Source organism: Pteronotus mesoamericanus, unplaced genomic scaffold (genome assembly GCF_021234165.1).
Source record: "Pteronotus mesoamericanus isolate MK-2021 breed Mesoamerican mustached bat unplaced genomic scaffold, CSHL_Meso_final contig_702, whole genome shotgun sequence".
NCBI lineage: Eukaryota > Metazoa > Chordata > Mammalia > Chiroptera > Mormoopidae > Pteronotus > Pteronotus mesoamericanus.
The window spans coordinates 645145-662098 of record NW_026555239.1 but is presented as its reverse complement, the minus strand read 5'-3'; the positions used below and the strand labels follow the sequence as shown (position 1 = coordinate 662098).

Sequence of the window (16954 nt, the reverse complement as noted above, 5' to 3'; positions counted from 1 at the left end):
TACAAATATTAAAATGTTTTGTCAGAAAAGCCAAATATCAAGGCATTGTACTCTAGAATAACAATTGATATTCAGTATTTTACTAGTACGTAAACTGGCTTTTCCAGAAAGAGTTAAAGTTCAGAATGTGCTGGCACTGGATGGGATACTAAAAAGCATGCTCTTCTCACCATAAGGCTTTGTCCAGAATAAATATTCTGAGTAGGTCCTGCTTAAATAGAAAAGTCTAAAACCACATTTTAAAAAGGGTATTCCCTACCCATCTTTACATCCTCTTTCCAAAGATACACTAGAGACTGGATTTGAATCCCAAGTGCACTGCTTACTAGCTATGTGACCTAGAGCAACATAATTAACCTGAGTGTCAGTTTTCGCCTCTAAAAAAAAAAAGAAAAAGTACCTACCACATAGGATAGCAGTAAATAAGTTTGTTTTTCTAAAGCACTTGGAACAATGCTTGCAAAGTCTCAATAACCAATTTTAACGTAAATAGAATTGTAACTGTTAACAAGCTTACAAATTACAAAAATTTAAGGTAATTCAAAAGTTGTGTGGATTAGCCCAGAGGACTCCAAACCATGTAGGAGGCACTCAAACATGTGTTAAGTGATGATAACTCTGTTGAGTACAAGGGTGTTGAGAATCTTGTTGAAGCACAGTTAAAGAAGTGACAGGGACTTCCGGTGGCATAGGTAAACATGGCTTGCCTCCTTGCACAACCACACCAATGGTGTGGAAGTCTGACAAGTACAGAGTTAAGGAAACCACATCCATCCAGACAGGTAGGTGAGGCAGAGATGCAGAATGGTCTGGTGCCATACCCATGTGTGGTGGATAAAAATTGGGGAGGGATATCTTGGGACTGAGGAGTCCCACCTCATCCCAGGCGCCCCAGCCCAGAGTTCCAGTGCCAGGAAGACAAGTCCCCATAACTTCTGGCTGCCAAAACCAACAGGGGTTGAGTCAGTAAAAGAAACCACTGGAGTTCCAAACAGTTCCTCTTAAAGAACCCACACACAAACTTACTCAGACTCACTCCCTCTGAGCTCCAGCACCAGAGTAACAATTTGAGACACCAGTGGCACACAGCGGGGAACTGAAGTGTGTGGCATCAAAGTGAGGGCTGGGGGACAGCTTTCTCCCAGACAGAAAGGCAGAGCCAGCAGGGAGGTGCCACATCTCACTCCATCAACCTGGCTAACACTGTTTGCCCCACCTTAGAGATCTCCTAAGGCTCCATCCCACCCAACTTACTGCTGTTAACAGTAGCTTTTCTATACAAATGGCTGGTATTGGCTCATGCTTCAAATTTCTAAATCCTCTCAAATAAGCAACAGCTGGCCTGATTGAGCCTCCAGTCCCCGTACCTCTTGCTAAGTGGCCCCCCAGCAGGGCACTAGCACCAGCCAGCCTAGATTCACAGCTCGGCTTTGCCTGGGAATCTTCAAGCCCAGCACAAGTAGCAGCCATCTCAATTGCTCTATAGCTCAGGAAGAGTGGCTCCTGGCAAAACACAGGTGGGTGCTGAACTTGGCCTGCATTACCCAGGAAACCCCAGGGCCTGGGTACCCAGTGGATAACCACAGACCACGTTGGAGCACCACCACCCTGCCCCTGCACAGCTGATCCCCCAAAGAGGGTGGAGGTTGGTGATCAGTGATCACAGGCAATCCTTGCAACCGACTGGCCTGGGTAAATCCCTCCCATTGACCTGCCAACAGCAATCAAGGCTCAACTACAAGAATATGGTATACTCAGCCCACAAAAAGGGCATACCTCAGGAACTCAGCTTAGGTAATAGGGGAGACTGTGCCACTGGACCCTACAGGACACCTACTACATTGGGCCACAATATCAAGACAGGGAGTCATAGCAGCTCTACCTAATACATAGAAACAATCACAGGGAGGCTGCCAAAGTGAAGAGACAAAGAAACATGACCCAAATGGAAGAACCTATCAAAACACCAGAAAAAAGAACCAAACAAAAGGGATATAAGCAATCTATCAGATTCAGAGTTCAAAACAGTTTATAGGAATACTCAAGTAACTTAGTGAGGACCTCAGCAGCATAGAAAAGATCCAGCCAGAGGCCTGGCTGGTGTGGCTCAGTGGACCGAGTGCCTGCCTACTAAACCAAAGGGTCACTGGTTCAATACCCAGTCAAGGCACAGGGTTGAGCTGCGGGCCAGGTCCCCGGTAGGGACACTCAAGAGGCAACCACACATTGATGTTTCTCTCCCTTTCTTTCTCCTTCCCTCTCCTCTCTCTAAAAGGAAGTAAAATCTTTTTTAAAAAAAGATCCAGTCAGAAACAAAGGATACACTAATTGAAATAAAGAACAATTTATAGGGAAACAACAGTAGAGTGGATGAAGCCGAGAATCAAATCAATGATTTGGAAAACAAGGAAGCAAAAAACCATTCAGAACAAGAAGAAAAAAAAAAAGGATTAAAAAACAAGGATAGTATAAGCAGCTTCTGGGACAACTTCAAGCATTCCAACATTTACATCATAGGGGTGACAGAAGGAGAAGAAGAGAACGAGCATGAAATTGGAAATCTATTTGAAAAAATAATGAAAGAAAACTGCCCTAATTTGGTGAAGGAAATAGACATGCAAGTCCAGGAAGCACAGAGAGTCCCAAACAAGACAGATGCAAAGAGGCCCACTCCAAGGCACATCATAATTAAAATGCCAAAAGTTAAACATAAAGAGAGAATCTTAAAAGCAGCAAGAGATAAGCAGTTAGCTACCCACAAGAGAGTTTCAATAAGACTGTCAGCTGATTTCTCAAAAGAAACTTTGCAGGCTAGATGGGACCATCAGGAAATATTCAGTCATGAAAAGCAGAAACCTACAACTATGATTGTTCTACCCAGAAAAGCTATCATTCAGTATCAAAGGGCAGATAAAGACCTTCCCAGACAGGAAGAAAACTAAGGAAGTTCATCCTCACCAAACCATTATTATATGAAATGTTAAAGGGGCTTATTTAAGAAAAACAACAAAGCTATGAATAATAAAGTTGCAATAAATACATATCAACAACTGAACCTAAAAAACAAACTAAGCACACACAAAGAACAGAGACAGAATCATGGTTACCAAGAGCATTATTTTAATGGCTGCCAGATGGGAGGGAGGTGCTGGGATGGGTGAAGAGGTGAGGGTGTTAAGTACAAATAGGTAGTTACAGAATAGCCACGGGGATGTAAAGTACAGTATAGGAAATGGAGTAGCCAAAGAACTTACACGCATGACCCACAGGCATGAACGATGGTGTGGGGATTGCCTGTGGGAGTCAGGGGTGCTGGGTGGAAGGGGACAAAAGGGGAAAAAAATGGGACAACTGTAATAGCATTATCAGTAAAATATTTTTTAAAAAATTTAAAAAGGAAGTGACAGAATTATAAACATGATACCGTTTTTCCAATTTTCTAAACAAAAATCCAAATGGAGGGCTGCTAAGGTGAAGAGTGAATATTCGGTGATGCCTTCCATATGCCTGAGGAGTAGATAAGGGCAGGCGGGGGGGGCGCGGGAGGGCGCGGGGGGGCGAGTAGAGGGGGTGGAGGAAGTCCACGCGGGACTGAGAGTTTACCCTTCTCACAAATGCGCTTAGAGAGACCTTAAGAAAACCCAGAGAAAAGCCGCAGAGGCTGCCACCGTGAGGGCGAGAGGCCAGTGGTCTGTGTGTAGTGAACCGAAACACGACACCAAGGAACTGAAATAGGGCTCTTCATTCGACTTGAAATGTGACTCAGCCTCAGCAGTCCTAGAGAGTGCGGCGCGGTCGGGCCCACCAACCAAGAGAATTTGCGCCCCACCGGGTCAGTAAGGTGCTTTGAAATCACCTGGTGAACAGCACGCTACACTAACACAAAACGGTGAGCGCAGGAGTAGCTGGTCCGCCTTGGCCAAAGCACGCAGCCAGAGTAACCCAGCCCAAAGAGAGGGGCAGGGTGGGGAGGGCCGCTAAGTGCAGCCGCAGGCCGGGTCACCGCCCGGAACGGCGTGGGCGCCCGGGGGAGGGGCGGGGATGGGAGTGGCGGGCGTCGAGGCGGGACTCCCGCTGACCGCCCCGCCCTGCGCCACCTAGGGAGGACCAGAGCCGCACCAGCTCTACCCGCGGTCGCCGGCACGCGGAGGCCCTGTCGCCCGCACCCAAAGCTACCAGAACTCAGCCAACAGGAGCACCGGAGCCGCGGCCCCCGAAGCCGGTGCCGCTGACGTCAGGCTGACCTCAGACGTGACGCCGCGGCGGGGCGGGAGCCGAGGCGGTGCTGGAGGGCGTTTCCGGAGCACGCGCGGGGCGAGGGACGCTGACGTCGGGCTCAGGTGCGCGCGCTCGCTCGAGCGCGGCCCAGGTGGTGGCCCCCAGCTCCAGGTGGCGGCTTGCGGCGGTAAGGGGTGATCCGGGGCGTGGAGGAAGGCTGCTGTGGGGGCCGGGTTTAGGGGAGCGATGGGAGGGCTGCTCGGCTTGCACTCACGTGACCGGCGGGGAGGTTTGAGTGGGGGCGGTGAGACGGGTGGGCCCTCGAGGGCGAGGCGAATTGTTCCGCCCCACACCTCGCGGGTCTGCCGGTCCTAGCGCTGGATCTTCCCTCGGGCTGGGGCCAGACCTGCAGTGCCATTTCCTCGGCCATCCTGGTTCTTTGCGGTGGCCCGCCTGACCGCCGGAGCTGACTGGGGTTGTCTCCCCCCGCAGGGCCGCGGCGAGAAGGTGAGAGTCCACGCTTTCCGGAGGAGCTGCGCTCGCCTTGGTCCGCGCCCCGCGGGGCCCCACCGCACCCGAGGGGATGGAGAGCCGCCTGGGAGGCCCCAGCGCTGCCTGTGATCCCACGCTGGCCGGCCCTCGTTAGCTGCTCGAATTCTCCGTTTCATCCACCACCTAGGCCTTGTCTCCTGAGTCAGTGGCGTTGTGGTTTGAAAGAAATGGAAGAAAAGGAGCGATGTGACCGATTCCGTTCGGTCCTCCTGCATTGAGGCCTGGTTAGCTTTTGCGGAGACGAAAATACAGCAAGAAAATCGTGATTTTTTATTTTTATTTTTGGAGGGGGGTGGGAGGGGAGGGTGGGAAAAGGGAGTAAGGTCTTAGGTTTTATATGATTTTTTTCAAATTCTGCACTTTGACAGTGGTGGCGAACGAAATACACTAATCCGACAGTTATTTTTTTTTTGCGAAGAGATGGATTGTTTTTCCTTTTGATTCCAATCTTTTCTCCCCGTGACAAAGCATAAATCATGGACACCAGAAAATAAGGTGGACCTCAGGAATCCTGCAAAGGACTGAGAAGGTTACATACTTCCTCAGGAGGGAAGTGTGGGGTGTTTTTAACCCTCTCTGGAACCTAAAACGAAAAACATGAGTTGCGTGCCATGGAAAGGAGACAAGGCCAAATCTGAATCACTGGAGCTGCCCCAGGCAGCCCCCCCGCAAATCTACCATGAGAAGCAGCGCAGGGAGCTGTGTGCCCTGCATGCCCTCAATAACGTCTTCCAGGACAGCAATGCATTCACCCGGGAAACGCTGCAAGAGATTTTCCAGAGGTAAGGGACCTGTCCTTCTTGGCTTCTTGATACTGTCTGCTATTTCTGAATTTCCGTGGGTGGGGCAATATTTCAGTTCTGTACATCTTCAGACCAACAGGTACTATCAGCTAGCTGATGTTCTTAGCAGGTATAAGGGACACAGAATTGGAAAGATAATCACTAACGTTTACTGAGCACTTACTGTGGGTGAGGCACAGTGCTAAGAGCTTCACGTCAACAGGATTTGGAGCATTCCCATGGAATATGTTGTTATTGCCATTAATGGGTAAAGACAGGGCTCAGAGAAGTTCAGTAATACTCCCAGGGAACGTAGCAAGTGATGGAGCCCAGTTTGAACTCAAGCTTGTATCTGTGCTGTTGGCCACTACTATGTTGTAGTGCCCTGAAGGAGTTTGCGGGTCTGGAGGGGGAACACGGACAAGATGAGTACCCGCTCAGGCTCAGTCACCTGACATTGGAGGTGGAATGTTGTGGGTTCCTTAGAGAGGTGTATACACAGTACTCAGCCTTTCTTTGGGGGCATGTGCTGGCCTTGGTGCTTTTCATACCTTTTTCTGTGTAGCCCTGCCAACGGGTTTTACTGTCTCTGTTTTACTGATAGAGAAACAGGCAGAAAGCTCAGGTCATTTGTCCAAAGAGCTTCTAAGGAGCAAAGCTGTGATGCGAAGCTGGCTCTTGATCCCTTCCCTTTTCTACTTCATACTAGATACCCTTTCTTAGCCACGTTGCCGAATGCTCCCTAACAGGTTGATAGAAGTTCAGTGTTTTTCTCCTTGCTTTCACGTTCTAATATTCTTTTTTCAATGGTTTGAGAAATTAGTTCTGCAGGAATTAACTCTCTTCCGGAAACGGAGCCCTAGCAGGTGAGATAATTTGTCTCAGATCACCAAGTCATGTCAGCACGTCTGCAGCCTGTAGCAGCTTTGGCAGTGAGCCTGTCTGATCCCTCCCGCTAGGAAGGGTTAGGCCTGCTCAGTGCTCAGTGCAGAGAAAGCTCAAGAATTCTTCAAACAGTGCATATTGGCACTTCCAGAAGACCCTTCTCTGACCCCCTTCGCCCAGAGATGAAATTATTGCCCCAAGAGGACCTGATTTAACAACTGGAAACAACCTATTTGGGGTGATTTGTGAAGCCATACGTGAGGACTGTTGACCCTGAAAGAAACACAGTCGTCTCTTAGAAGAATGTTAATCGCAGTGTACTGACAAAGTTCTAATGAGGGTAATTATTTTTCACTGCCAATAATAACCATAGTTATGCCTTAGCAGGACCGATGTGTCATTTGCATTATGGCCATTACCTGGCAAACAGAATTATCTCTTTGGGAATTGGGGCCCTGGCAGGTGACATAATTTGTCTCATATCACCCAGTCATGTATGTAACTGAAAAGAGTAGAGAGGAGGCCAGTCCCTCAGACCGCTTCCTTTTGACCAGCCATTACTGTTTTTTCTAAACTGAATATTTGGAAATGATTTCCTAAGTTAAGGCTTCGTAAAAGGAAAGGACTCACAGAGAGCCCTTGCATGTGCTTGGTACTTGGTAATATGTAACAGTCTTGCAACAAGGTAATATGTAGCAATCTTGCAAGGACCTTAGTATTCAGTTTAAGCAATTCCTTTCACCCCCTAGTAAATTTCAACAGTCAAGATTTTGTGTTTGTTCAGAAGTTTTTCAGGACTCTTAAGTTCGGCCTGTGATTTAATATGATCATGATCACTAATACAATGAACGCTCATTGTGCACAGCCCTGTTTCCTTGTGTTAACTCACTCCTCGCACTGATCTTAAAAGGTAGATTCTCTTACGTATTTCCCATTTTTACAAACGAAATCATGGCACAGAGAGTTTATAGAGCTATTGATGGCAGGATTTGGACCCAAGCTTTGTGACTCTGGGGCCTGCCCTCCCAACTGCTCAGTCACTTTCTGAGTATTGAAAAGGCATGTGACAATTATATCTCCAGTAGCTGTTCACCCTGCTGGTGAGTTGCGTCTGGGTCTGAAGATACGGACTGTGATTTTAAGCTGTTTGTGAATAATAATGGGGCTCTTTTAGCTGTGTTTTCCCTAAATGAAAGAAATCTAAATATTTGCTCAACACTCAGCATGGAACCAGAATTCTGTTCGTGGCTGTTAAAGCTTTAGCAAGTTGTACTACACTGCCCAGATCCCTATCAGCACAGTGTAAAGATCCGCCTTAAAGTAATAGCAAACCAGTACCCAAGGGGAATATATTCTGTCCCCATCGCCAGGTCAGAATTCTATATTCAGTATTTTGTATGGAAGGATTCTGTGTGGATGAATAGAAACAAACAAAAAAAAGCTTGAAAGGGATCAGTGGGAAAGCAAAGGGAGAGGAGGTGAGAGAGAGAGAGAAAATGGAATTTTTTAAGCAAACATTCATTGGCTGCCTGCAGTGTGCCAGGCACCGCTAGGCACTGTCAGGAAAACCAGTTGAATCGGGCTCCGCGGCTGGGAAGTACATGTTGGAGATGTACGTTGACCAGGCCTTGAGAACAGATTCAAGTGAAGTTAGAACCATTGGATTTCGAACAGTCTAAAAGGAAAAGATGCTCTCTTTGGATCCTCATGGAAAGAACAGTAATGGTGGCAGGTTGAACTAGATAATTTTAAATCCCAGGATCTAAAAGGTCTATGCTTTTTTGAAGATGTGGCTAACGGATAATAGAAATGAGGAAAATTTTTATTAATGCCATTTGTTGAAAGGAAATCCATCCTAGCAGTTGAATTTGAGCCAGATAAAAGAGAAATAAAAAAGCAGGGTGGAGTTTCAATACAGTTGTGCCTATGAGATGACTCATGTTTGGAAGAGAAATGAATAGGAACTTAGAAAGAGCTAAGCTCATGACTTGGCAGCAACACGGGGAAGGGAAAGAGAGGAGTCAGAGGTGTGACAGGCTCGGCCCAAGGTTTGGAGATGGTGGTAATGTCCCCAGTGACAACAAAAAGAGGTCTGTAAAGGGTAGGTTTTCAACATGTGAAGTTAGAGGAAAGGTTAGAAACAGGGCTGGTGCACATGTATAGATGTGGATGTTTGATTGAAAAAAGAAAGAAGTTAAACGATGTGGTAGCAGCTTTACAAGGTTGTATTGAAAATCCTCAGAGCTCAGATATTTTCACTAGATTTGTCTCAGTTTTTCAGGGATCAAATATTCCTGTAGCCAGGCATGTGTTCCTTTTCCAAATAAACAGCTATTAAAATCTAAATAGACAAAAACTAGCTTGGTGCTAGGGAAGAAGTCTAATGTGAAATGGGAGGGACAGAGTGTAGATACTGGTGAACAACCCGCCTTCTCTACCACAGAGGGGACGTCCTCCTGCCTCCCTGTTAAAAGGCCCTGAGCAGGTGGAAAGAGCCATGTTTAAAGGCATGGTGGTGATAAGTTGACAAAAGGTGTTGCTGAAGGTTAACCTCTAGAGATTTGACTTCTCTCTCCCAGGGCTAGGCAGGCATCATCACTCTCATAGCCAACATCTACAGAGAACTTCTGTGTGCCTGGCCCTGTTACCTGTGCTTTATATACACTTAAGTAATTTAAAGATGTCAGAAAATCTTCAGGCTTGCTTTCTAATGTCACATCTCTTCAGATTTGATAAGAAGGAAAATAATAATTACAGAAGACAAGGAATATGGATGAATGTCTCCACATCTCCTTTTCATTAAACTCTGAACTCACCGGCATAGCCAGGCACAGTGGTAACCATGAGAGAGGACCTGGAACTTAACTGAGGTCTGAGACCTGGACTAGAGCCTCTCTCTCACTTGCAGATCCTTCAAATCTCATGGCTCTAACCTCTGGCTGTGACAACAGTGAGAAACCTGCTTTGTGGTCCAGAGTTTCCAATGAAAGCATTAAGACAGACAGTCCTGAACAGGAGTATGCCAGTGAGTCTCAAGAAAACAATCCATTGGAGCAGAACAGGCTCCTATGGAATTTTGTGGGACCAGTGCATCGAAATATGCAGAAGGCCATCCAGTTTAGCCTTAGCTCTGTTCAGAGTTAGGAGGTTGAATCCTAGTTCTGCCACTCACTAGCCGTAGGGGACTGGGCAACTCACTATAACTCTTCTGCGCCTAGTTTCTTTATACTATGGGGAGGGAATGATTAAGTGGTAAAGCTTATCAAAGTAGCTAATACCATGGGCACTTAATTATTGTTAACGTAAAAGCAAGTGCTAATATAGTAGGCTCACTGGATGGACCCCACTTATTCGAATGACCGCTCCGGAGTTGGAAGCTGTTCTCAGAGTTTCCTGTATTGGTAGGTTTGACCAATAGATGTTTACTCAGTTACCAGCGCCTATCTGTGAGGGATACAGAAGAGAAGAGCCATTTCCTTTTTCTTTGGGCCTGTATAAAATAACTGAATTCTTCAGTAGACCCAAGATAGGAATCATTCCCATTTTTACAGGTAAGGCAATAGGCATGGAGGTTAAATCTCACAATTAGTATTGGTGCTGCAGGGAAGTGAACTCAGATATGTGTGGTCCTCCCAATCCCCCTCCTTTTCTACTACAGAGGATCCAGGAGAAATTCCATGGGGGAGGTAGAATGTGAGGTTGAGTCTAAAGAAGCTTCGGGGCTTGACTTGGGACAGAAACTACGATGAAAGAATAGAGGCCATGCGGTCATTGTGCTTGAAGTACACTAAGCCCAATGAGAGGGAAACAGCAGGCTGAGTAGGGTTGGAATTGGCCAATCAGGCTGTTGGCTCCATTGGCATTTCTTTGTATTTATTTATTTTTACTTTTAGAAAGAGGGATAGTGAGGGGGAGAGAAATAATCTGTTACCTCTCATACGCCCCCAACTAGGGACCTGGCCTGCAACCCAGCCATGTGCCCTGACTAGGAATTGAACCAGCGACCTTTTCAGTTTGCAGCCTGGCACTTAATCCACTAAGCCACACCAGCCAGGGCTCCACTGGCGCTTATGTAAGAAAGGGAAATGATGCCTTGGTGAATGTGGCAGGAATATATAGGTGAATTGGAAGACGGAGAGTTTGAAAGCAAGGAGATCAATTCAGGAACCTGTTTAAAAGTCCAGGTGTGGCTAGAGACAGACTCAGAGCAGGCTGACAGCTCTGGGGTGTGGGGTTAGGGAGTGGAGGGATAGAGCAAAAACGAAAAAGGACTCATGGACGTGGACAGCAGTGGTGATTGTGGGGGGCGGCGGTGGGTGGAAGTGGAAGAGGGTATAAGGGGGATAAATAATGGTAATGGAAAAAAAATACAACAAAAAGTCCCGGGGCGGGGTGAAGGGCCTCCAGTTAGTGGGGAGAGAGAGTAGACAGGAAGGGATTTGAATGTGAGGTGATGTAGGGCAGAAGAGACCCTTGTAGGATGCACCTCCAAAAAAATGTCTGTGTGGTCAAACGTGTTTGGGAATGAAAGATAGTCCCATCGCCTTAAAACTCAAGGCGGTGAGAGGAGGTGGTGGGACTGGAAGAAAGAGGGTGAAGGGATCAACCAAAGAACATTTATGTATCACCTATGGGCATGGAAGACCCCAGGTGAATAACTAGCGTATTAGGCGTTCCGAGAATTCCTGCAGTCAGCCTGTTTTCTTGATTTATGCAGCCATTGTACTGAATGTTTTCTGTGATCCTCTAGGAACAAAAGTGCAGCTTTCCTTTGAGCCTGGTAGAGACTTAGGTGGTGAAAGAGGAGGAAAACTCAGCAGTTTCTCTGTTGGCGCCTTCGTGCACATACTGGCTAGAGAATTCACTGGAAGTAATGAGAAAAAAATGGTGAGGGGAAAAGAACCTGATGCACCTCGAGCTGCACTTGCTTTCATATGGTTTTGCGTTTAATCCGAGTGCCCAAGAACCCACTGAGAGCCTTTGTCCTGTTGAGCTACATTTAAGCCCAGGCCCCAGGGACTCAGCTGGCCTTTGCTCTTTTATTAACCTGCCACCACTGGCATTCTGATTTTGGGTCCTTGCTGTAAGACAGGCACAAGTCTGGATTATAACAAATCTGAGTTTGAATCCTAGTACTGTCACTTGAAAGATAAGCAATCCACCCTGTCCGGTGTGGCTCAGTGGAATGAGTGGGGGCCTGTGAACTGGAAGGTTGCGGGCTTGATTCCCATTCAGGGCACGTGCCTGGGTTGTGGGCCAATCCCCTGTTGGGGGCGCGTGAGAGGCAGCCGATCGCTGTTCCTCACCCTCCTTGATGTTTCCCTCTCTCGCTCCCTCCTTTCTGCTCTCTCTAAACTAAAATCTTAAGTAAAAAAATAAGGTAAATGATCAGGGACAAGTCATTCAAGCTTTAGTTTTTTAAACCTATAAAATGGAAATAATTCACAGCCTCATAGGCTTACTATAAGGATTAAATTAGATACACAGGAAAGCATGTCATGGATTTGGCAGAGAAGTTCTCAGTAAACGGTGGTAGACAGGGAACACAAATTTTGGTCGCAAATTGGAATTTAGTGTCTTCAGGTACCTTTGCTAGCTCTAGAGACAAGCATGTAATAAGCTCTTCTCATTTTAACAGTCCTCTTCTATTTTCAGCAAAAGCGATAGAATAACAAAATAAACACAGAGAACACTACGTTTCCTAAGCACCCGTCATGTGCCAGGCACCCTTTGGGCCCTGGGGAGTAGCATTCACAGGATGGAGAAGGCCCCTGCGGCCCCTGCTGTCCTTCCAGTGTGGAAAAACAGACAATTGAGAAGGCGTGGCGGGTAGTAACAAGGGCTGTCCCGTAACTAAAGCAGGTGGATATGTGAGAAAGTGACTGGAAGAGACCTACGGTTGGATGGTCCGAGGAGGCCTCTGAGACGATCATACTTGATACCCAGATAACAACGGAGCAGACCAAGTGACCATCTAGGGGAAGAGTATTCCAGACGGCGGCAACCATGGGTGGGTGCGAAGGCCCTCAGTGAGAAAGGGCTGTGGGTGTTCCAGTAGCAGAGGAGGGCGTGTGGCGAGAGGCGTGATGAGGCCAGCAGGATCCCGAGGGCTTTGCAGGCCAGCGGCAGTAGTGTAGGTTGTGTTTTAAGTGTTACGGGAGCCATCAGAGGATTTAAGCAGTGGCAGGAGTGCGTTTTATGTTGAAAAAGTATCTGTGTGTTTGCTGGGTATAGAGGAGTTTTTTACTTTTTGTAAGATTTCTTTAGTTTTTAGAAATTAGGACCTAAAGCCGCGATTCTGCTCTGGAAACGCACGAAGCAGCCTCCTGGGCACCTCTGCCTCTGCTCCGCCCTTCCCTTCCTCCCCACATGCTGCCCTTCCCTTCGGGGCGGCCTTCCCGCGGGTCCTGGCCTGGCAGGCCTGTGAAAGCAAATGACAGAATTGGAAATGCCTTCAGCACTGACCTTGCCTTGAGAGGAAGGAGTGGCTAAGAGGCCAGGCCAAAAGTGGCCTTAAGCTGGGTGAGCAAACCGGGCTGCAGCGGAGTTTTGTCTGTCTGGCACAGACTTTGCTTTGATTCTTGGTGTTTTCAGTTTTTAAAAAATACTCATTTAAGTATTTTACACATGGACGCATATATTCAGAATGTTTTACAAGAGTCATGCATTCCAGCTTAATATGAGCCTTACTACTTTTTATTCCTTTATATCTGACTCCAATTCATATTGTACATTTATGCTGTCTGCCTGGGCCCCTATAGGGCATTGAATTGAGCATTAAATGATTGATTATCATCAAGTGTGCAAGCCTCAAACAGAAAATATTTCAGCCTTAAAAAAACAAGAGTAACAGATACCACCATACAAATGAAAATATCAAGTATATTTTCCATTGTGAAAAAGAGAAGGGTTTGTATCAGAGTGGGAAAATCAGCAAGGAAAAAGACTGCAGAAATGGGCAGGCGTGGGATCTCACAGATGAGACTCGTGAGGAACGCGCTTTGCGTCCGTTGACTTCATGGTAGACACACCTTCTAAATGACAGGCAAGTGGGCCCCATCGCTACTGAATTATTATTTTGCATAAAAAGAGGTAGTGCCTAGGACAGCAGGAGCCTGGGCTACAGAATACTTTGTTGAAAGCTGGTTACAGTTGACTCAAATGGAGTAAATGAGCTTCCAGGGGACAATGGCCTAAAGTCCTCTTCCGTCCCTGCTAGTGCAGGCTCAGGAGGTGTTAGGCTGACCAGCAAGTCTCAGCCCTCCTTTCGCATCTGTAGGCTGTCTCCGAACACCATGGTGACTCCCCACAAGAAGAGCATGCTGGGAAATGGGAACTACGACGTGAACGTCATTATGGCAGCACTTCAGACCAAAGGCTATGAAGCTGTTTGGTGGGACAAGCGCAGGTAATCTGAACCAGGCTTGGCTTGAGAGCTGATGCTCAGGGTATGAGGGGGCGGTGGGCGGGCAGCTATGGTGTGACCGCCACGGAACCTTAAAGGGCTGGCTGCCTTGGAGCCTGACACCGTTTCTCCTCTGCAGGGATGTCGGTGCCATTGCTCTCACTAATGTCATGGGCTTCATCATGAATCTACCCTCTAGCCTGTGCTGGGGTCCGCTGAAGTTGCCTCTCAAAAGGCAGCACTGGATCTGTGTTCGAGAGGTGGGCGGTGCCTACTACAACCTTGACTCCAAGCTGAAGGTGCCCGAGTGGATCGGAGGCGAGAGCGAGCTCAGGTGCCTGTGGTGGCTCATGCTGGGTGGGCTCCTTTGCTGTGTTGGGGAAGTGGAGCTCATCTTTGGCTAGCAAAGGAAATGAAATTCCTCGCTCCTTGGACCTCTCCCTGCCTCAGACCTGAATCTTTGATGGCCCAGGAAGTTCCCCGCACCTGGGACACTGGCCTTCAGGTCTGGTGGTGTTGGCATCGCAGTGTTATCATCACTTAGACAGCTGTGACCGTGTAGCTGCCAGGTCAGGGAAAGGAAGACACTCAGGTCAGACAGGGCTAGATTTCTCTGAGACTAATGGAGAAACTTTTTTTTTTTCTTTTTTAAAACAATTAGAAGTCCTTTATTTTAGAGTACTTTGGGCTGGTTCCATTTGTCATAGAACTAGCTATTTTTGGTGGTAATAGGAGGAGCAGAAATTCAGATTGGAAATCGTAACTGGACAGATGGAGGGGAACCCTCCAAGAACAGATCACTCCGAGAGTGTTTTTTAGGATTGCCATCAGCATGCAAGCCAGGATGGCTATGAATGCAGCCCAATACTAAATCATACATTTACTTCAAACATTATGAGATTTTTTTTGTATGTGTGATTACATGTTGCAATGTATGTAATGTTTGGCCCAAGAAGTCATCTTATTCCAATGTGCTGCAGAGATGCTAAAAGGTTGGACACCCCTGGATAATGTTACTGGTGAACATGGGGCGCATAGACTGGCATTTACAGTTTTAGCAGCACTTCATTTTCTTTCATTTTCCCCCATAGGAAATTTCTAAAACATCATTTGCGAGGAAAGAACTGTGAACTCCTGCTGGTGGTACCAGAAGAGGTGGAGGCCCACCAGAGTTGGAGGGCCGACGTGTAACAGTTCTGCCCAGCCTCCCTCACCTCCACCCCCAGATCCTCCGTGACGTGCTGTGGCCTGTACAGTGGGTCTGCCCTTGCCACTTCCCCAGACATCTCATCGGGGTTTTCCTCTCAGATTTGACAGTGCAATAGGCCAGATGTGTGAAATGTTACAAGAACTAACCAGCGTTACCTGTTCCTGGGAAAGGAAGGTAGGAGCTCTGTGTTAGGGCAAGCGACGGAAGACTCTTACTGTGTTTGGAGAGGAGGAAAACAGGTGGGTCCTAGCGTATTTCTCCCTTTCCTCTGAGGACTTGATGGAGGCTGTGCTGGAGTTCACTGCTGCTCTGACCTGCCTGGAGATGCTGCCTCCATGTCCCCTTTCCCGGCAACCAGTGGGTCTGAAGACAGTACATGCAAAGCCCATGGGACTGGTTTGAAGGACCCAGAGCAAAAGGGCCTCTCAGGAAACCGTCTTCACAACCCCAGCAGCAGCACACGCCATCTCCAGCCCAGAATGCCACCCCCACCCTGTTTTTGAGGGTGGCGTGTGGCCATCCTTGGGAGTTTTATAATGAAAAGTTCTCTAATACTTCATACCAAGTGGTTGAATCCTGCAACATTGTAGTGTGACAGGGTGAGCTAGACACCTAAGAGGACATGACCAAAGCCGGGGGGCGTGGCCGACCTGGCTGCCGCACTCCAGCGTTGTCCCTGCCACTTCATTACAGCAATTTAAGGAGGCTCTGGGGCACAAAATAAGCAAAAGGGCAGCTTTCCCAGTGGCAGAAACTGGAAAAAATAAGCCTGCCTTCAACATCGAGTTCCAGCGTGAAAAGAAATAGCTCGAATCAGAAGTCCTAGGCGCCGAGTCACTACAGTGACACGCAGTCAAGTCAGGTGGTTATGTGCATTGTTACAGGACCTGGGTTTGTCATCTTTCTGTAATTTCCTTTACAAATCAACTGAGAATTGATTGCCCCATACCTCTTTAATAGTTGCAGGCCACTTTTTTCCTGCAGCTTTGGGAAACAGGATGGGGAGTACATGCCATGCCACACTGCGAGTCACCAAAATGGTTGTAGCTGCCTCAAGGCAAGTGGGCAGGCAGAGATGGCCTGTCTAGCCCTTGCAGATCAGTGGCCTTGTCAGGCCTGAGAGCTGCTGATTTCTCTGCAGCAGCAAAGTCAGCCTGGGGCTTGCATGTCAGCCATGAGCAAGCGAAATGGGACGAAGCTGAGGCTTTCTCTTCCCCACTGTGACTGGAGTGCATGTTTACACCAGCACTTTTTCTGCACATGTATCTTCAACAAGGCCGTTTTTTATGCTTAGTAAGAGGCCACCAAGCGGCTACTGCATTACACCATCTAAATGACTGACCGCAGTCTCGTTTGCACCATTTTTTTATGTCAGACCTGCTTGGCACCACAGAGAGCTCTCTACCTTATCCCTGCACAATGACATTCCAACCACCACCAGCCAGAAATTACAGCCAACCTTGCTGATTGTCACAAGCAGGACCTTGGGTCCATTGGCACTGTCAGTGATAAGATAGTAAGCCATTTCCTGGGAAGAGGAGGAAATTCCTCTCCAGTCTGCTTGGACCTGTGCAAATGGCACTTCAAAGGAATCCCCATGTAGTTGGGAGTCCGTGAGCCAACAGGATATGCAAAGACACTCAACCATTTCAGGGCTGGTTTCTCTGTTCATATCCAATTCTGGTGCTTAGAAACAGGGACCCATGCTGATGCCCAAGGGCAAAAAGTCCCACTTCCTTTAAGGACGGGCAGGCCTGACCCTGATACCCAGTAAGGGGCGACCCTAGGCTTTTTGTTTTTCTTGCTTTTATTCCCTGCCCTTTTTTGTTGGCCTTGTGCTGGGTTTGTTTACAAAAGATGTATTTTGTTTAACCAAATATTAAAAATGGAAAACTCCGTACG

The 16954-nt window shown here is 47.5% G+C and overlaps 1 protein-coding gene across 2 annotated transcripts; it reads left to right on the top strand.

The window, feature by feature from the left end:
- The first annotated feature begins 5084 nt into the window (after positions 1-5084).
- JOSD1 (Josephin domain containing 1) lies at positions 5085-16944 on the top strand. Of its 2 annotated transcripts, XR_008529911.1 has the most exons (5): positions 5085-5552; positions 13717-13845; positions 13982-14176; positions 14934-15226; positions 15326-16944. XR_008529911.1 is itself a non-coding variant. In XM_054582388.1 (4 exons), the coding sequence occupies exons 1-4, from the start codon at positions 5368-5370 to the stop codon at positions 15031-15033; spliced, it is 609 nt and encodes a 202-aa protein (XP_054438363.1). In that variant the 5' UTR covers positions 5085-5367; the 3' UTR covers positions 15034-16944. The 2 variants fall into 2 exon arrangements, 1 of the variants encoding a protein (XP_054438363.1); XM_054582388.1 differs by having other exon boundaries at positions 14934-16944.
- The last annotated feature ends 10 nt before the right edge of the window (positions 16945-16954 follow it).